This window comes from Phycodurus eques, chromosome 21 (genome assembly GCF_024500275.1).
Source record: "Phycodurus eques isolate BA_2022a chromosome 21, UOR_Pequ_1.1, whole genome shotgun sequence".
Taxonomy (NCBI): Eukaryota; Metazoa; Chordata; class Actinopteri; order Syngnathiformes; family Syngnathidae; genus Phycodurus; species Phycodurus eques.
Window position 1 is genome coordinate 16,664,516 of NC_084545.1, and position 20,413 is coordinate 16,684,928.

A 20,413-nucleotide genomic window follows, 5' to 3' on the forward strand; every position below is an offset into this window, starting at 1 on the left:
AAGAACATGTTGCTGAAAGGATAGAATTACTGCAGACACACTTGTGTGTGTGTGTGTTTCTTCGTGGGTGTGTGCGTATGTCTGTATAAGTGCATGTTTTTGTGTATTTTTTCTGTATGTGTGTGTGCGTCCTCCAGGTGAACGTTTTGCCGCACGCTGGCTGACTTCAAACTAAAAACAAGTCAGAGATGCGCCAATCACAGCAAGGCTTTTTCTCCTCCTCGCACCTGGCTGACATCACACCTTCATTGACCTTCACGTGGCCTTCACTCTCTAATCACCGTCACCTGACCTTGAACTCACTGTGTGTTTGTGTGCGAGCGTGTGTATGTTCTGAGGAGGTGAAGACGTCTGATTCTAATGCAGCTTAGTGACAGACACAAAACACTTCCTGTCCATACAAGTTTATTACTCACACACATTTTGTATGCTTACACACTCATTCTTGTCTTAATGCTTTAGTGCACACACATACGCTGCCAAAACTTTACTCGCACTCAGGTTTTCATCATTTGAAGAGTCCAAGACTGCACGACCAAGGACTGTGTGTGCGTGTGTGTCCTGTGGCGGTGATTGCCTTAATAGCGCCCTGTGCGAAGTCCCCGAGGTGGCGCCCCTACCGGTTGATCGACAACGTGGGGGCTGGGCTGCCACTCCAAATGCTACGGGAGGCTCGGGAGCCCCAAGTCCCCCACTATTTTTTTATTACTTGGTGAATTGGTAAATGTTTTTGGCGGGGGGCACGGCAACCCCCCCACCCCCACCAGAACCGCCCTGTGAAGCTTGGTTTAATAAAGGAGATGTGGTCGGCAGACTCGCACACTCCACGTTTGTGTATGTGTGTGCGTGTGTGTGTGTGTGTGTGTGTGTGTGTGTGTCTGGACGAATGATCAAAGATGAGGTCATCGCAAGTCAGTGACAGGACAAGTTGATGATCAATAAATAAGACAAACGACATGTGAGGGTTGCCATGTCATTTGTTGAATGACAGGTTGAATCCTCGCAGGGAAATGACAGCAAGTCATTGAGAAGTCCAATCAAAACATTGGAAATCACAATGGATCTGAGGAGTCTGAAGACCAAAATGTCATCAATACGTTGAACGGCGTGATGGTCGCTCCGCTAGCTTTCGTCTCCAAGATGAAATGTTCAAAACTGGCAAACTCTCAGCAGCATGCGTACTTCACAATATGCTAGCATATCTTGCACATGCTAACTTCCCCAAAAGGGCTTTCTTTCCTCCCTTTAAAGTTTAGTTGTTGTCGTTTTTTGAAAAATTCTCCAAATCCCAAGTGATTCGCTGCAAGGACTTTGTGGCCACAAAGGACGGAAAAAAGTCAGCAAAAGTTTTTCTTGAAATCGGTTTGTGTTCAAATGTGTCATGTTTTGTTCTGTGGCGGGCCCAAAAGAAAACGAGTTTTCCTCAAAGCATCGTGTCGTAGTAGATGTCGTTTCCCCAGTTCAGTTGTCACGGTAACGGAGGTAAGGAGGTAGCGGAGTGGCGGCGCGTCAGTAGTCGTCGTAACGGAACGTGTTGGCATAGCCGTAGCGATAGTCGTAGGCGTCCGCTCGCTCCGTTTTGGTCTGCACGACTTCGGGCTGAAATGAAAGAGACTTGATGACGCCGCCCGACTCGTCCGTCACCTTCACTTCGGCCGAGTACGACGAGGACGACTCGTCCAGCAGCGAGGAGCAGCCGGGGAGCCCGGACTGAACTTTGGGACACGACTGGTAGGGGGTGCCCTTCAGACACGGCTGATACGACACCTGAGGAGCACCAAGACAGTCAGGTCCACACAATCTAACATCAACTTTACACGGCTCTAACATCAACATCCACAGCCAATCTACACGGAGCTGATGTCTACAACGACTCTGCATGGATCTAACATGCAACATCTACATTGTACATCAACTGTTGCATGACACAAAACATGTTGATGCATACTGGACTCTGGACTCAACATGCATCTAAAATCTAGTGCACAAAGATTGAACATGTGGGCTGTACAATTGTAGGATGAGCTACACTGTACGAGTCAACTGACTTTGGTTGTGGTGGTGATGATGGTCTGTAGTGCAGCTGGAGAAGCTGGGGGGTTTCCAGGATAGCGGCAGGGATAGTCCGGACTGTAATAATGGTGGTTGTCACTGTACGGACCGGAACTTTTCAGGAGATCCTTCCAGCCTGGTTTCGGCAGCGGCGGATCAAAGGAGGAGGAGGAGGAGGGAGACGAAAGGGGAGCAGAAGCCGAGGACGTCGGACAACCGAGGACCGGAGCCACCCTGCAAACGTCAACATTCGGTTTAGCTCGTTAACACTGCCAGGATCTGGTCTGAGGGCGAACGGCTCACCTTGGATCGCAAAGTTCCGAGGTGACCGGATATGCAGGTGAGGTCAGGTAGCCTTGGAACTCGTAACCAGGTCTACCCATGTAGAGTCTGGGACTGGCTGTCTTTTGCAGGCTGGGGGAGGTCTCTCCCAGGGCATTGTGGGGGTTGTAGTAAGGTTCTGTACTTTGGAATGCTGGGTAATGCTGCGGGAAGCTTGGTTCAATAAAGGAGATCCGGTCTGCAGACTCGACGCAGGAGAGTAGGGCGGGACCGAGAGCCTGAAACCGCAACAACAACACAACAATAAACACGAGGACAACAACAATAAGCAAGGAGACAACAATTTGGAGCCCGTATTCCTTGTTTTGGTCTACCTGGGATTCAACAAGGCGTCTTTTTGGTGCGAACGGAGGAGAGCTTACTCGTCTTTTGACCGAACTTCTCCTGGCCTCCGTCTCGGACTTGGACTCTGGTCTCGGATGGTCGTGGACTCCTTTGGCCTGAACGAAGCACAGTGTCGCACCACAGTAAGGGAATAAGAACCCAATCAGAGAGACTAACAGGAAATTCAACAGCTCAGATGAGATTTTGAACCAAACGGAGTGCGGGTCTTTCCCATCAGGAAGAGAACGCCCTGTTCACACTGTCGGGATTTCTAGCACCGGGGCAAGTTCTTGCAGAATACACACACACAAACACACACACACACACACACACGCACCTGGAAGAAGATGGCTTTCCCGTCCACCCTCCAGAAGTTGGTGACGGGGTACCCACTGTGCCCTCGACACGGGAGCAGCTCCAGAGCGCCGCTACAACTCGGACAAACCTTCTCTGGAACAAAACGGCAGAACAATATGAGCCCGGGCACTGGCTACCGCGCCGGTCACGCTCGCAGAGACGGTCAACCCTTACTCTGCTGCTTCTGCCGCGCCTTGTCACAGATGGCGGGCCGCAGTTGCAGTCGCGAACCGTCGGCCAGCGCGCAGCCTCGAGAGCAAACCACCACGCCCAAACACGACTTCTTCAGTATCTGACAGTTGTGGTTGTTGGTGTTCCTCATGGCCCAGCCCGACAAGTGGCGCTGAGCGTTCTTGTCCTCCGCTAAAAACAACATTAGCTTAGCAGGATGTCGTCGCATTTGCTCCACAACGACCGCTCGTTTCTCACCGCTGTAGATGTAGCGCACGTAACCATCCGTCCACTCCTGGAAGGCGTCAAACTGCTTCGTGTCCTACAAACAGTACTTAGCATTTAGCACGTTAGCCGCAAAAAACACCTTAAGCAGCCGCGCAACCATTTTCTATCGCGCTTGCCCTCATTAGGGTTGCGGCTGAGCCGGAAACTGTCCCGGCTGACTGTGGTTTAGGGACGGGGTCCATCCCGTCCTGGACTTGACCGGTCACACGTGGAGACAAGCGATAGACTGGTCACCGGCCAATCACATGCAGACAAACAGGGATTGACACTCACATCCGAAGCGAAGTAAAATTTGGACGCGAACATGCTAGCTTGTTTTTGGGATGTGGAAGGGAAAAAACAGGCAAAAATAGGGAGAACATGCAACCCATACAAACACGGAACCTCAGAACTGCGAGACAGACATGCTAACCACTAGGTCACCCTGCTGCTGAAGTAAAGGAAATGTAATAGCTTGATCAATAGAAACAGTCAGTACGTGGCCATGTCAACTTTTGGATGTCATTTGTTTTTATTGAACAAGAAAAAAATACTGACGTGTTGTTTTCAATTGAAAGATATTGATCAGCCATGTGCTTTGTGTATGTGTGTGCACGCGCATATTCACTCTTGTTGTTTAAACAGTAAAAACTGGTTTTTATATTTTTGTTCCCAGTGAAACCAAAACACAAACACACACACACACACACACACACACACACTACACAACCCTAAAAAAAACTTTCAGTATGTCACGTATTTTATTTGAACATTTAGTCTAAATTGTATTATTATACATTCTGCAATAATAATAATAATAATAATAGTAATGATAATAATAATAATAAAAACTGTTTTTGTTGAGGAGACTGATTTAACTTTTCCAACAGGTCACCAGAACGCATGAATGTACAGAATATTATAAATACATTTGACATTTGTTTTTTGTTTTTTTGATTCTCTAATTTTGTGAAAGAAAGAAATACTTGCTGTATTTTATGTATGCAACACGAGACCACATTTTCACTTGCTCAGTCAGTAATGTTGAAATGATGACTTTTGACCTGCGGGAGTTTGGGGTCGTTGATGTCCCAAGTGGACTTCATGCCGAAGGAGCACACGCAGTCCGCCTCCTCGCGATCCTCCGCGCGGGACATCCTCAATCCGCTGGTCCCGGTCCGGGTCCTGGTGGGTGTCCGGGCCCCGCTCCTGGTCCTGATCTGGATCGGGGTGCTCCTGTCGCTGTCCAATGTTTGTGGACGACAAAATAATTTCGCACTGCAAAAGTCCTAAAAGATCGTCAAAGATTGTCGTCACTGCGACTCGGCTGAGGATTCTGAAAAAGAAGGTGAGACACTCGACACACTCCCGGGGGAGGGACCTCTGCGTGAGTAAGTGCGTGTGTTCGAGCGAGTGCGTGTGTGCGTGTGAGTAAGTGTGTTTGTGTGTCACTTGTCAATCACTTGTCATTCATCAATGACAGGTGTGCATGTGTCTGTTACAGTTTGCTTTGGTTATTAATCGATTGCTGTTGATCAGATTGAAAATAATATTGGCCAAAAGTTCACTTTCACCTGTGTGCGCGTGCGTGTGTCCGAGCATGTAAGAGTGTTGTGGAAACAAGTGAATGTTTCTCCCAAAACAAACAAGTCATTAGTCATCAATTACAGTGTGCGTGTGTGTGACAACGTGTTGTCGTGCTCCAGTTCCATAGAAATTGTGGAAAGTGAAGGAATTTGCCATCCTAAAACAACATTATTATTTATTCTCACGTTGACGTCTTCCTGAACGGTTTTCACACACACGCTGTTCGTTCACTCTTGCATTCAGTGTACCGACAAACATGGCCAAAGATGTACGTTGTGCAAGTCAACAAATTTGTGCGACTGAATTGATATGTGATTGATTGTAATTTTCGATGGGATGGTTAGCATCGGGCGTCACCGATGGTGTAGTGGTACATTCGCCTGACTTTTGTGCGGCTTCAGTTCCCACTCAGTGACGGTGTGGATGTGAGTGCGAGCGGTTGTCCGTGTCTATGTGTGACTGACTGGCGACCAGTTCAGGGTGTCGTCCGCCTTTCGCCCGGGGTCAGCTGGGATGGGCTCCAGCGCCCCGCAACAGAAACCCAGAACGCACCCTGTGCCAATTACCGGGAATAATCCCGAACGTCAATGGAAACCCGACACACTGCGCATTCATTAGCTCGTTAACGAGCTGCAGCTGACATTCCGCCAAAACGGCCATCTTGCTTCCGCTGTGCACGCGCTCACTCACTCATCAGTGAGCTGGAGCGCGCGTGGCAAAGACCGTTGACAACATGGTATGAACAGACACGTGTCCTTACTTCGATTTTCATCATCATCATCATCATTATTATTATTGTTGTTACGTGTTTGCTAATTTTTGTTTGCTTGCTGGTTTGAAGGCAGCCGAGTTAAGTCGTGTTGAGTGATGATGTCGTTATTGAATCAAACGACTTGCTTCCAAGTGTGTGTGTAAGATTTCCAAGTTTAATTGGGTTACACGAAGCCAGAGTCGAGAATGAATCAACACCTCACAAATTCTTAATCAACATGGTAAGGACTAAATCTAGCACAGTTAAGAGGCATTTGTAGTTGCTAAAATTCATGAAATTTGCATTGTTGGTGACAGAAAATATGAGCTATCGTGGCAGGTCAGAGTAACGTCACAAGGGACCTGACCAGCTGAGAGTCCAGCAAAAATGTCTGCGGATCGACCAATTTCCACCAAATTTGGCAGAAATACAGACAATTATAGAATAAAAGACCGGTACAGTATATGGATTTGTCAACTCTAAATTCAGGAAATGTTGTCAGAGTCTGACAACATGTACTCGCTCTTTTGAGAAATTTCTGAGTGGTGATTAAACTTAGGACGTGGTCAACGTCCTCAGTTGTGGTGTAAACACGCCTGCAAAACGACTGCTGAGCCACCACTCAAATACGCGGCCGAGAGTGTGGCTCGTTGCGTGGCCGCTTCTGACAACCGGTGGGCACAGGCCCACGGTAGGCACCTTTCGAAAACTTTGCCGCGCTTCTGGTCTGAATGTCAATCCAAACAAATTATCTGGCTGAACTCGCGTCGGCCTCCCTACCAAGTTTCGATTGACATACAAATTTTGCACAGGTGCTTGTAATATCTTGTCATATTTGTAGTGAGTGTGTGGGCATGAGCTGAAAAGTCAAAGATGTCGGTAAAAGTGAGAGCTTCAGCGCCCTCTGCTGGTGTGTATTTTGATGGCAGCACAGTGCTTTCTTGGTGGTTCGCACTTGCATTTTCTCACACTTTGGAATGTTTTTGACGTGTGGGAAGAAAAAGTCACAAGTGAGCGAGCGAGCACGCATGAGGCCAAAATGCAAGCAAGCGAAGGTCAAAGGTCAGATTCGAGTGGAAGTGCAGAACAGTGAGACAGATGTGCTAAACACTGCGCTGCCCCTCTCTACTTTTAGATTGATGCAAAATGCACGTCATGTGATTACAGCATTTTTAGGCATTGTTTTTGTTTTTTGAATGACACGACTATTGTAGGTATTATTTATTGGCGTATGTCTGTGCGAGTGTGTTTTTAGGGCTGCAAAGGACATGTTTTTTTTTTTCTTTTACTGTACAATGATAAAGGCAAATCCGGCAGTAATTGATGTGCCCCTAAAGGGTTTAATTGCCTGTAGATGCCACAATATGGTGGCAAAGCACTACTTTTTAATTAGGGCTATTGCCTGCAAAAATGAAGCTCCTCCCCCCATTTCAACAAACTTCCTTGGCAGCAAGATGGCACAAAATCGTTTTTTTTGTATATTACACAGGACTTCGGCCTAAACACGAAAATGGTTAACAGGTGAGTTTTTCAGCGCATAACTGACGATATGCACCGGAAAAAAAAAAATTGCAATTAGGTAAATTTGTGAGGGAGCGACTTGAGAAGGGAACACATTCTAAAGCAGATTGTGATTTGTTGAACCCCAAAGTGTTGTTGTATTCTTTGTGACATCACCATTGAACAAAATGAGCTTTCTTCGTCTCATTGGTCGAGGCGCCTGTCAATCATCCACCTCAGAAGTCCTCCTGGTATGTGTCAGATGGAAATCGAGATGGAGGCGTGTCTGTCCAGTGGAGACTCGACACGATTGGCCGAGTTTCTTTGTGAAGAAGGCGCGACCGGGAGCACACTTACCCGACTGGGCCTGGTGGTCCGCAAGGTACCGGCGCGGGCCCACATAATACCTGACTCCATTGACCACGATAATGATGATGATGAACCACTTCCTGTTACACGCAGCAACTGAGCTTGGCCGAGTTTGGAAGAGTGGATGTGGTCTTTAAGTCTTTGGAGAGTCTCATGGGCAACAAAAACCACGCCAAGACCCTGCTCGGTCTTGGAATCACACACAAAGTAACGCACACGCACACACACGTCCATCCATTTTCTGTACCGCTTGGCGTCACTAGGGTTGCAGGTGTGTTTGAGCCTATCCCAGCTGATTCTGGGCGAGAGGCAGGGTACACCCTGAAATGGTCGCCAGCCAATTGTGGGGCACACATAGACAAACAACCATTCGCACTCACATTCACACCGACGGGCAATTTAGTCTCCTATTAACAAACCACGCATGTTTTTAGAATGTGGGAGGAAACCGGAATAAACCCACACAGGCATGGGGAGAACATGCAAACTCCACACAGGCGAGGCTGGATTTGAACCCGGGTCCTCAGAACTGTGAGCCAGATGTGCTAACCAGTCGTCACCGTACCGCCCTAACACACACATACGTCACTAACTCCATGCATGTACATTATGTACATCTACTCCAAATTCCATGTAAATAGGGGTGTTGAGTATTGTATACTACTGCTACTAGTTCCGTCTATTCCCAAGTATGCTTGTAGATCTACTTCCAAGTCAATGCTACAACCCAAGTACATCTGTGAGGTCATCTGTTGTGATGATGTCATGGTTTGGACTTAGGTTCTTTCGTGGTTCCAAACTTTGCGTGACCTTTTGACCTCTGGATCCTCAAGAAGCTCTGCCCAGCTCCTGGTGACTGAAAGCTTCTATGACTTTCTGCTGGTGAGGTGCATGATGGGAAGGTAAGGGGTCGTCTGCATTTCCACGACAACACGGTTGCTCCTGTCTTTCAGCTGCTGAGCCGCTCGAGTCTTCCAGGTTGGTCACGTGAGGCCATGTGCCGTCAGGTCACATGACTGCTGATGTCTGTGTCTGTCTGTCTGTCTGTCTGTCCGTCTGTTCATCCGTCAGCTGTTGAGCTGTCCGTGGTCCTTCTGGAACTTCTGCACACACTCCTGGAAGCAGAACTGCACTTCAACATTAGACTGGAGGTAAAAGTGGAACGTTGTTGTTGTTTGCTTGCTGTGATTTTTGTCACTGCGGCCTTCAGGCCGTGAGAACGTTCAACTGCATCTTGGATTCTCTGGGCAAAGATCAGAGGAGGCGCATCCAATCGGAGCCAAGGCTCCTGCAGATGATGTGATTATTCTTAGATTCTGTACATAAATGCAGTGGAACTTCAATTGTAGACAAAAAACTGTCACGCCATAACTACTGTATGCTTCATTGCTAAGCAAAATAAAGCTTGGTAAAAACAGTATTTGAATTGGTTGAAGTCCTTTGTATGTTCATTTGACACGTTGTTTGTGACCTAAAAACACAGTACAGTTAAAAAAAAAAAAAAAAAAAAAAAAAAAAAAAAGTGGACCTAAATTTACCTTTTAAACATTGCAGTGACTAGGGTTGGGCATCGTTTGAATTTGAGCGAGTCTGGTTCCAAACGATTCTCGATTCAGATGCTTTTCAAAAAAGTTTGCATGGTTTAAATAAAGGGTGTCCAAATTATGAACATCAATTTTCTTAGCAGCCCGCAGCATAGACTAAATTCAACGTTTGACTCCGGGTTCTTCATAACCTATGAACTAAAATGCAATGTGTGTGGAACTAACCCAGTTGACTAAATATTCATTGCTTCAGCTAAAAGTAAAATATAGCATTGTCAAAAGTTATTAGGGCCGTTTTATCACATCAAATTGGTTTATGTGCAAGTTTAACTTGACTTCCTGTTTTAAGCTTGTAGCTTTTATTTTGAAGGGTACGCACCGGAACTCATCATTTTGGCACGAAAAGTAACTTCGCAAGACACCGGTGAATTTTGAAGTAAACCTAGAAGGCAAGAAACTGAGTAATGGAACCAAATGCTGTAAACCGTTGATTCCTTTACCTACTCACCGATGAGGCACAAGGTTAGTGTTTGTGATACTGTGAGATGTTGAAATGAATTTTGTCCTTAATCATTGATGTAAAATTGCTACTTTGACCCTTGAAGTTTTAGCTCAATGTTAATGTCATCGGCTCTTACGTTGGTTTGAAGACTAAAATAAACTCTAAAAACCATCAGTGCAAAGGTTCAACCAACCGTTTAGCTTGTTAGCTGCCTCAATGTTGGCAGAGATGCATTTGATTGTTTCACTCACCCAATTTGACTTGACTGAAGTTCGGCGCGGTGTCGGCTGCGGCTCAGAGTGGGAGGGAGCGCGTCAGACTTCTACACATCGTGAAAGCCTCCTTTGCACAATATAATCTTATTTCAAGTGTTGCACTGAGGCAACTGGGCATTCATTTGAACAAAGTTAAGACACACAAAAATGTTGTTCGCCATTGGGCACGAGGACATCTTCGTGCGCGATGTTCTTCATTGGTTTGCACCACTCCTCTTCTTCGGGGTTGGCGGACTGTTGGCATCGAAACTGGGAACCGACATTTTTAAATTTGAACGATTCCGGGAGAACCGGAACGTTAGTCCCGGTTCCAATTGGTTCTCGATGCCCAACCCTAGCGGTGACGATGTAATACTGCCGTGAACGCTGGTGGTTGGGAGGGGTGACAGTTGCGTGCAGGTGGAGGGAGAAAGATGTTGTGGTGGCGAGTCGGTGTCTTTTTCATGAGCCGCGAGTTTAGCGTGCTTCCTGTTTTCACCTCAGTTACAACTGGATGCCATAGAGAAGGTCCTGACACAAAAACAACTGTATGTCGAACCAAAATCACTCCCAGCATTTTCAACAGATGAGACACGAGGGCTCAAACAGCAGCCATTGATAGGAATAGGTAGATATGACACGCCCCTTGTTGAGCTTCGTGCCTACAGCGACGCTATACTGTCTATGCATTGCCTTTGATGGGAACGTTGCCCCTGCCAACATGGCCGGCACGTATGTTCAGGCATTGACTTTGGAAAAAAACGCCGCCCCAGCCAACATGGCCGCCACATCGGCATGTCTGTTTGCTGGATCTAGTATTAATTTCTGTGGCGACGGTCCTACCCGCATATACGGTGACCATTCGCTGTGTGGTGAGTGCACCAGTAAGCGGTGGCCAATTCTGGAACTAAAGGACTGCTTGTTGTTTCGGGGTCTGTTAAATTGAGGTTCCACTGTTCTTGGATACTATTGTAATAACGCTAGTGCACTCAAAAACTCATCAGGTTCACACTTGGTGCGTCTGCAGGTCAGAGGTGGTGGCGACCATTCAGACAGTCGGAGGTGAGTGGAGTCTCTAACAGAAATCCAGAAAAGTGGGCTACAGGTTTGTAGTTGACTTGGGATGAATGAACATGAAAGAATCCATTTTATTCTGCTCCACTTTGGAAAAACAGAGTGAAGAAGGTACAAGCGGGAATTAAGGGGGGAATCCAAGTTCCTCTGATTCTGATTCCAGTACTGTTGCACAAAAGTTGAGATCCATGCTTGTGTTCCAGACTACGAGATGCAGGTGAGCCTATCGGAGGCTTTATGTCGTCTGACTCCCAGGAAGGAGCGAGTCCAGCGAGCCAATCAGTGGTTCTGCTGCGACATTGGCAACGCCTTCTGCAACATAAAAGACGCGGACTTTGAGGTGGTCAGTATTCAACCGCTCTTTATGTTCTGTCTGTCTGTTCTGTCTCTGACCTGTCTGACTACCAGGATTGTCGGCATTTCCTGAACTTCCTGAACGATTGTCATGGTGAACAGAGAAGGTGACTGACTGAGTGACCGGCATGTGGTAGTACGAGGCTTTTTGTTTTTTGCTTTGTGGTTGCTTGACTCTGGTTATTCTGCGTGTCAGGGTTTGGAGCGTACCATGCGTCAGAGCCTTCTTGGAGACCACAGAGGTAAAAAGCAGACCCGGATCAGACAGTTTGGTCTCCTGTGTTGTCACTTCTCCTCTTCTTTAGCTCTTTTGCCCCAAAGATGAAAAACTAGATGAGTTCTGGGTAGACTTCAACTTTGGATCGCAATGCATCAGCTTCTTCATTGACCTTCCTCAGGTAGTTGTGTGCGTGCGGCCCGTTTGGTGCCATGTGTGTGTTCTGAGTGTGTGTGTGTGTGTGTGTGTGTGTGTGTGGGTGGGTGGCCTGTTTCAGGGTTTCCTGTGGGGTTCTGTGCACCTGCTTAAGGAAGAGGTGGACCGGTACCAGCTTGAGGTCCCGCAGGATGGTGTGTTTCACAATGTTCAGTGTCACAAACTGAGGTTCTCCTCAAAGGTTTGGTCCATGCTATCTGGGCTCAAAGTGTTTGCTTTCCCAGAAGGAAGCAGGGCTCAGGCAGTCCTCAGTGTCCAGCTGAAGATTCCCATCATGCACCTGAGTAGCAAAGGCCACAGAGTAAAGCTGCTCTTCCGTCCGGAGCTGCTGGGAGAGCTGGAGGCGGCGGCTGCGAGGGTCTTTATGGTCGAGGTGGGATACGCCAGTCACTTGACTTGACTTCAGTCAAATTTGGGTCGCCGATTGTAGGACTTGGGACTCAAAAGACTCTACCTGACTTGACAGTCTTGCCTGTTTGTGTGTGAATCTGGAAAGCCACCAGTCGTGCAGAGGCCACCTCATCAATCGTCATAGCGGGAGATCCCAAGATTACATTTGGATTCATGAATGTGTCTGATCAAATGGGGATCTGCAAAGTTTACAAGTCCAAGATAAGAGACATGACAACTATGACATTTAACTTCACGTGTCATGAGAAACGCCACAAAGACAGCTAAGCTACGTTCATGTCACAGTTTAGCTCACTGATAGCTGGCCAAACATCAACTGTCATTTTACTGAAGACCACAATGGAATAGACTATGCAAAAACTGGTTTTGGGACCATTCAAAAATGATGGTGGTTGTCAATGTGTTACTACAGCTAAAAAAGCCACACAAAAAAAAATCAAGCGTTCAACAGTTTTGGTCTTTGTGTGGGTGTGTGGTGTGTTCTGATAATCTCAACATGGAACACCTCACACACAGATTCTGTTCCACCGCCGATCCAGAAACAAGTCCTCCGCGGCATACATGTTGCGTGATCTTACAAAAATGAATGCAAAATGGGGACAAAAACAGCCTAATTGTCTATTTCAGACTATTTCCATTAAATCTTGCCGTATCTCGGTTAGACAGTGGCAATACTAAACGCGTATTCCGATACCACCGCATCCCATCTTTTACGATCACTAGGCTTTATCTTGTCAAATCAAACACTGTGGGAGAGGCGGAACCAGAAAACGTGTCACTGGTCAACGCGACCGGATGCACCCGTTACCATGGCGACAAAGACACTAATGGATCGCGCCAATGCATTGTGTGGGGAACAAAATGAGGAAAAACACGTGGTGGTCACCACCAGTGCTCGAAAGAAGATGTTCATTCAAGGATTGCTTGAGGTATGTTCACATACTTTTAAGATGATACGGCTTGCAAGGAGGGAAGAAAACATGCAGGCTAGCAAGCTAGTGCTACCACTAACTGTTGTACGTAAAACATGCCAGTGTTCTGTCGAATCATGCTCTAATGTTCGATAACATTGGTTTGTGCGGATGAATAAATGTTGAATGGCGACCAAAAGCAAGCATGGGAGGCGATGCGCCGGTCACAATATGCAAGCCTATTGGTCGACGTCAAGGTGGGTTGTCGGAAAGTTGTCGATGTCACAGTACACAAACGATATCCCCGCCAAAAAAATGTGCCACACTTTTCATTTTGGCATCCTAGGGGCCAAATTGTTGGTCGTGGATTACGCCACAAATTTTGTCGCTCCTGACGGGCCCGATGTGGAAAATCGCCCGTGATAGCTAATTGGGCCAATATCGGTGCTAAAATCCTGTACCATGATGTAGACATTGCAGTACCACCGAGCAGACTCGTTCGGTGCGTCGTTTGCTCATCTTGTGGGGCAGCTGGCTCATTTGTTTGTGTAAACAGGGAGCTTACAAAGACGCAGGTGATGGAGTCCAGGCCTCCCCCTCTACTACAAGACCGCTTGGTAGAGTCTACAAGAAGAAGCCACCCAGTCAACTGAAAGGTTAGTTTGTTAAAAATAAACCTCGTCTGTGATAACAATGGCTCGGCAGCCGACTGATGTCCACGTTTGTGCAGTTCTTCCACTGTCATCCCCAAGCAGTGACGACGACGACGCCTCGGTTACCATGGTAATGTCATAATTGCAAGTACCGCTGATTGTCTTTTAGGGCTTGGCGGCAAATCAAATGTATTTGTCAGGACCATTTTCGGTAGTTGAAAGCAAGTCACCGCTGACATTTACACTAGCAATATTGTCTTTGATGCCTTTCAGAGTTCCAGAAGTAAAGCAGAGATCCTGTTTGATCAAGTATTACACTCGACGCCGTTGAAAGTGTCTGGTGAGACCCCTCGGAAAACGTCACCACAAGATGTACAAGGACATTTTGATTTTTTCATTTCAAATTGCTGTGAAAAATCTTCGACTTCCAGGCGTTCTTGCGTGGACAGAGCCTGAGATCTTTCAGGAAGAGAAATTTGACACTGGGGGAAAGATTTCTGATATGACAAAGGTACTTTTTAAATAAGTATTCTTTCCATCAATGAAGACGATCACATTGAGCACCTGTTGACTTTTTCCTTTTTGCAGGATGGTTCCGGTTCCAAAAGAAAGCGAGCCCCTCCAGAATTAGGTGTTGAAGTCCTTCAATTCTTAAGTCTTTAATTGGGTCATTCGGTAGCCTCAGTCAAGCCTTTGAGGCACGTGAAAGTTGTCATTGCAGCAGTACGCCAGTTGGTGTTGCTATAAGTCACATTTTATTTTCAAGCCTCTCAAATTAGTCACATTTGTTTTGACTTGAGTACAGTTTTAGTCTTTAGTGTACATTCCAAATAGTGTGTCCTTTTTGAATGAAAGTCAATATATTATGATTTTCATTTGCTTCGGGAAGGCTACCTGTCTGATGAATGTGACCCTCTAGGGAAGCCTGGAGGGTCTCAACCTTGGGGGCTTCAGCCTCAGCGGGTGGAGCCTGCAGGTACAATTTTTGATTGATGGTTTCATGGGAAAAAACAAAACAAACGACAGTACACACATACATATACAATATTTGTCACAATGTATTAGAATGCTCTAGATCATGGGTGTCAAACTCATTTAAGTCCGTCCTGGCCCACATCTTAAGGTTTCCCCTTCAGAGGGCTGTTATCAAACCGTAAACATGTATAATCACCTCATCGTATTATTACATATCGCTGGCGCTCCAAAACCTTCACTTTTCAGGTAACCCAAAGAATCGCCACGCTTGTTGAGGCATTAACGTTGCATCCTTAAAGAGAGCAAGCCCTTTTCAACACCTTAGACTGGTCAGTAGTTTGTAGAAATAATCGAGACCCACGTGGGGACAGAACAATAGTATTGATTTGTGAAAAAAGAATTGACCAAATTCGGAAAGGGGTTTCTCCCCAACCGTGATGATATATATACTCCACACATTTGATTGCATTTGATTTTTGTTTTTAACAAATTGAATTTGGAAAACAGTGGCAAACTAATATTTTAATATCCAGCTATTGTCCAATTTATGTCAAGAGATTTTGGAAAAATAAAGAGGGTTGAAGTGAATTGGAAAAAGTACAAATCCACTTTGCAAGAAACTTGGGGTCTCATCTATCAAGCATACGTATAACATTCCCATGCAAAGAATGGAATTTAGCAAGTTGGATTTGTGCATGAATTTACACACAACTCTCACCGTGCGTCCACACAGAACCTTGTGGTAGGACAGTAAAACTACAAATAGAACTCACAAAGTGGGTCACAGAGTTAAGCAATCTCAAATGGCAGACATTCCCCGTTTCCGCTCATCAAATTTCTCCATTAGGAATTTGGAAGACTATTTGAATGATTGGATTTTCCCAAATGGAAGCGTCTACGTTAATGTTGATGTATTTTATTTTATTTTTTTTAAATTTCCTGCAGTCTGACTGGTTGATGTTACTGGTTCTGTTGGGAGAGAGAGTCTGTGTCCCTCATGGATAATCCCACGTATTGACCTTTTCCCAAAGATGCTTGCAATCCGGGTATTTGTAGGTGAAAGCTGCTTGTGGTCCTCCAGTGGGCCTCATTTATCAAAGAGTGCATAGAACAGGTTCGATCATATGACTGAAATTTAGAATAAGTATTTAAAAAAAAAAAAACCAAATCTGTACATCAAATATCGTGTCGCACACACACACACACCAGTAAGTGATGTGTTGATAAATCCCGCCTGTTCTGAAGTGCCATACGCGCAAACGCTGAGCCTCATTTGCATTGACAAACTCCTCCAAATGACCAAAAATAGCAACAACCCCTTGAATGCACAACTGACTTTAGTTCCCCATCAGAGATCGTGGCAAAGAGGATGAAAATAAATTTATCAGAGACCGAGCTGGAGGTACTTGTTGGTGAGGTGGAAACCAACCAAAAAATACAGTTTGGGGACAATAAAACCTTGAACGTTTAACCTGCAAAAGAAAACAAATGACGTGGGACAATGTAACCGCTGCTGTTAATGCTATAGGATCAGAGAAAAGAGCAAGGTGACAAATTAAAAAAATAATCAATTGGTTTCACATCAAACTGCGCTCAAAAAAACGTGTCACAGCCCACAGATGAGAACTGTCCTTAACTGGAGGATGATAAACAACAACCCAGCTTTCACCGATAGATACCGGTACCCGTATTGCAAGCATTGTCGGGGACACGTCACAAGGTGGGAGTATTCTTGATGGGGACAGGCTCTATCAACCAGTCACACTGCAGGTAAATAAAAAGCTGAGTGGAGGTGTTTGATAAACATAGATTGTTTAATTTGTGAAAATTAAAATAAACATGACTAATGTTCTTTCAATAATTTCAAAACTCCAGGCAGTCCCATCTGCGTTCAGGAGCTAGAGGTGGAGCCAGAGGAGTTGGAGGATCCAGCGAGGCCAGGGCCCTCCAAACCCCATTCGGTGCATCTTGAGTGGGGGAGGGCGCTAACTAAAGCCATGCTGCAAAATCAGCAAGACACAAAAGATCAATTGAAAATCATTGCAGACACACTGCAACATATCAATGAGTCACTGGCACAGATTGCTGCTGCATGTGCAACAAACGTGTTAAATAAACAAAATGTTGAATGATGACTATTTTCTCCGCACACACTTTTGATATGGAACGTTTCACCATTGAAAAGGCAGGGAAGAGGAAGTCTTACCTGTCATGGCAGAGGGAGTAGCTCTTCATCTGGCACCGGCTCGTCTTCTCTCAGGGGTGCCTGCAAAGGTACGCCTTGTCTGATTTCATTCTCAGGGCATTGAATGGATGGCAACTGGTCTTTCCTGGTTGACTTGGAAGACATTTGGCCTCTCACCTGAGCGAGCAGGCTGCTTCAGTTCATGCAACAAGGCTTTAGTCAGCACAGAATCTCCTGAGTTGGTGTGGAAAACTCAACTTTTTATGCTCCAAGTTGGAGGCACACCCTAAAACCACATATGGTATCATTCTTTTGTAATGCAGGATATAAACACTGAATAAAAGAGGACCAAGTACCGATCCCTGCGTGACTCTCCAAGTGACATAATACTCAAGAGGTCGCATTACCATGGATTACTCTTGTGTCCTATCCAAGAGATAAGATCTAAACCAAGAAAGTGCTGGGCCTGTAATACCGATACGTGTTTCGAGGCGATCTAGTAGTATATTGTGAACAACAGCATCAAAGGTAGCGCCGGGATCGAGTAATAATAGTACTGATGAGGTGTCGCAATTAATAGCTAAGTAAAAGATCATTCGCCACTTTTGTAAGAGCTGTTTCAGTAGAGTGGTCTGCCCTGTATCTGGACTGAAGAAGTTCAAATAGATTGCTGGAGGCCATGTGATCATTAAGATGATGTACAATAATTGTTTCAAGAATATAGAAATAAATGGGAGCGTTAACACTGGCCTATAATTGCAAAGACTCAGGGTCGAGGTTGGGTCTTTTAAGAAAGGGTCGAATAACAGCTGTCTTGAGAGCTGCAGGTACAGCGCGGGAAGAGAGTGATACATTTACTGTATAATGTTTAAGATTGAAGGTCCTAAAATTAAAAACACCTCTTTCATGAGTTTCCCAGAAAGAGGGTCAAGCGAGCATGTTGTTTTGCCACACTAATGAGTTTCGTGAGTCTGTCAAGGAGTACCTCTTGAAAATGGGAGAGGGTAGCCGGACAGGTATCCGCAATGGTGCCCATATTAGTTTCAGTGATCGAATATTTCAACCGGGCTTCAGACACGGTGTCCCTAATCTCATTCCTAATGAGCAAAAAAAAAAAACTAAAAAAAAAAAAATGCATTAAATCATCAGCTGAAAAGGAGGAAGTAGGCTGCTTTTGGGTTAGCATTGCTACTGTATCAAATAAGTATTTAGGGTTATTTTTATTCAGACAAATTATTTTGGAAAGATAATTAGTTTTAGCTGAGATGAGAGCTTGTTTGCATTTCAGTAACCTATCCCCCCTCATAGTCACATGGCCTTTGCGCTCAAGCTTCCGGCACAATTGTCTTAGTTCTCTGGGTTCATCTGTGAACCAAGGAGTACATTTCTTAGGACGTGTTTTTAGTCTTAATGGTGCTACGGTGTCGAGAGCGTTACATAGAGCTACTGTACATTAAAATCATTTGTGAGATTATCAATAGGACCCACATATGAAGGAAATGAGGCAATTGCTGAGGGTAATAGATCAGCAAGTGGAGTAGTAGTTTAAGAACTAATATTACGGCTGCTATAACTTTGGTTGTGGTAATGAGCCAAGACTTCAACTTTTATGAAGTAATGGTCGGACATAGCAGTGGTATAGGGAAGTACCATAAAATTTGAGGTCGCAATGCTCCGGGATAAAACTAGGGTTGTCCCGAGCCGATCTTTGAGATCAGAAATCGATATGATGTAAGCAAAAACACGAGTATCGGATTGGATTGGACTAGCTCTAAAATCTCTGATTACCACTCTTATACAAGCAGTCAATTCCATGCGTCGCTCCAGCGCTATTATCCAGCTGCGCCCGGACAGCATACCAAGCCCATGTGATCACAACAGGTTCCTAAGGTGCTAACAAGAAGTAGCAAGAAGTAAGAGTAAATGTTGCTTGCTTAAAGTCGTTTATTAACGCTCCAGTTGAAGTTCAGTGTAAAACTAAACTTCCATCGATCCATCCACCCATCCATTTTCTACCGCTTATCCGAGGCCTGGTCGCGGGGGCAGTAGCTTTAGCAGGGGTGCCCAGACTTCCCTCTCCCCAGCCACTTCATCCAGCTCTTCCAGGGGGATCCCGAGGCGTTCCCAGGCCAGCCGAAAGACGTAGTCTCTCCAGTGTGTCCTGGGTCGTCCCCGGGGTCTCCTCCGGGTGGGACGTGCCCAGAACACCTCACCGGGGAGGCATCCAAATCAGATGCCCCAGCCACCTCATCTGGCTCCTCTCGATGTGGAGAAGCAGCGGCTCTACTCTGAGACCCTTCCGGCCTTAACCTTAAAGACTCCACTAATACTAATCACCTGTGTCCCGGCTTGCTCTAGTGTGAACTGTCATGGAAAGCTCCAACAGTAATCTATGTTTCTAGAAAGAGTGATGGTGGCTAGGGTAGTGTTGTTTCGTCCGCGAACGTCTTTTAGCTTGGTTGCCCCCCGCTGCCGTGAGGCGAGCGAGTCGGCTGGGAGCGGAAACGGAACTGCTGAAGCGTTCTGTCACTCACTTCTGAATCTTCGGCGAATGACCATTGAGCAGCCAGCGTGCAGGCAGGGGCGGGACTTCATTAACCGTACTGCCATGTGAACTGAAGAACTGAAGTGTGATTCGTTCGTTGAACTTCGTTCACCGTCCGCTCAGGAGCGATGTACTAGTACTATGAGTCCTGACGTCCTCATGGGGATAGCCTTCACTAGCAGCATGAAGCTAACGGCTCATTTTTCAGTCAGTCAAGCACATGAAAACAAGCACTCATATTTAAAATAAATGTCAATTAATAATAAATGTATATACGTACACATACACAATTTTAAGATTGATGTTACGAGTGATGGAGTCATCTTTGACTAACGTGCGGGAGCCAGTAGATTGAATAGGAATGGGACTAGCTTTTTCCTCTCTCACCCCCCTCGGTCTTGTCCCTTCAGGAATTAGATGCACTTTTCACAAATGACAAGATGGTTGTAACCACAGGTTTTGAGGACCTCCCTCATGTCTTTGCTCTTTGTTTGGAACATTACTCGCTCTGTGTTGTAGATTACAGGTAATACCAAGTTTGTGTTCAAAAGGGTGGTGTGAGTCGAAAAGTAAGTATTGGTCAGTGTTTGTGTGTTTTTTCTACACCCCTGTCGTCTCCAATGTGAGGATCACAGCCCAAAAAAGGCAATTTATCTTTAACATCCTCGTGTGAACTCGATGTTATTGTCCAATGAGTTAATGTGCTTGGTGAAGGCTTGCACTTCTTGGATTTTGATTTGAACCCATGTGTCATCTGTACCAATAACTTGGGAGTTGTTCTTTTAAAGGAGTTCAAACCCTCCTTTCCATGTCCTCCATGTCCAAGTTTGCTACAATGGGGGATACCGAGGA

General features: G+C 45.8%; 2 protein-coding genes across 4 annotated transcripts; one reads left to right on the top strand and one right to left on the bottom strand.

Moving 5' to 3' along the window:
- Positions 1 to 959: 959 nt before the first annotated feature.
- Positions 960 to 4,865, bottom strand: gcm2 (glial cells missing transcription factor 2). Of its 3 annotated transcripts, none has more exons than XM_061666343.1 (8): positions 4,578 to 4,865; positions 3,505 to 3,568; positions 3,250 to 3,438; positions 3,056 to 3,168; positions 2,757 to 2,834; positions 2,356 to 2,612; positions 2,049 to 2,286; positions 960 to 1,767 (listed from the first exon to the last, which is right to left on the bottom strand). In XM_061666343.1, exons 1-8 carry the CDS (start codon positions 4,668 to 4,670, stop codon positions 1,510 to 1,512), a joined length of 1,290 nt encoding a protein of 429 aa, XP_061522327.1. In that variant the 5' UTR covers positions 4,671 to 4,865; the 3' UTR covers positions 960 to 1,509. The 3 variants fall into 3 exon arrangements, with proteins under 3 accessions (XP_061522327.1, XP_061522325.1, XP_061522326.1); XM_061666341.1 differs by having other exon boundaries at positions 2,709 to 2,834; XM_061666342.1 differs by having other exon boundaries at positions 2,709 to 2,834; positions 3,651 to 4,670.
- A 6,249-nt stretch (positions 4,866 to 11,114) lies between these two features.
- sycp2l (synaptonemal complex protein 2-like) lies at positions 11,115 to 16,963 on the top strand. The gene is made up of 13 exons (XM_061667077.1): positions 11,115 to 11,205; positions 11,298 to 11,437; positions 11,503 to 11,555; positions 11,645 to 11,690; positions 11,754 to 11,846; positions 11,943 to 12,015; positions 12,106 to 12,254; positions 13,760 to 13,859; positions 13,934 to 13,986; positions 14,130 to 14,196; positions 14,288 to 14,367; positions 14,445 to 14,487; positions 16,707 to 16,963. Exons 1-13 carry the CDS (start codon positions 11,148 to 11,150, stop codon positions 16,961 to 16,963), a joined length of 1,212 nt encoding a protein of 403 aa, XP_061523061.1. The 5' UTR covers positions 11,115 to 11,147.
- Positions 16,964 to 20,413: the final 3,450 nt, after the last annotated feature.

What these genes read in the sequence shown, in the direction of transcription:
- gcm2 (XM_061666341.1), bottom strand. Translation starts at nt 4,670, where the DNA reads ATGTCCCGCGCGGAGGATCGCGAGGAGGCGGACTGCGTGTGCTCCTTC. An exon ending in ACGACCCCAAACTCCCGCAG is followed by an intron (nt 3,569 to 4,577) that starts GTCAAAAGTCAT and finishes TACTGTTTGTAG; the next exon opens with GACACGAAGCAGTTTGACGC. An exon ending in CGTGCGCTACATCTACAGCG is followed by an intron (nt 3,439 to 3,504) that starts GTGAGAAACGAG and finishes TGTTGTTTTTAG; the next exon opens with CGGAGGACAAGAACGCTCAG.
- sycp2l (XM_061667077.1), top strand. Translation starts at nt 11,148, where the DNA reads ATGAACATGAAAGAATCCATTTTATTCTGCTCCACTTTGGAAAAACAG. An exon ending in TCTTCATTGACCTTCCTCAG is followed by an intron (nt 11,847 to 11,942) that starts GTAGTTGTGTGC and finishes GGCCTGTTTCAG; the next exon opens with GGTTTCCTGTGGGGTTCTGT. An exon ending in CGAGGGTCTTTATGGTCGAG is followed by an intron (nt 12,255 to 13,759) that starts GTGGGATACGCC and finishes TTGTGTAAACAG; the next exon opens with GGAGCTTACAAAGACGCAGG.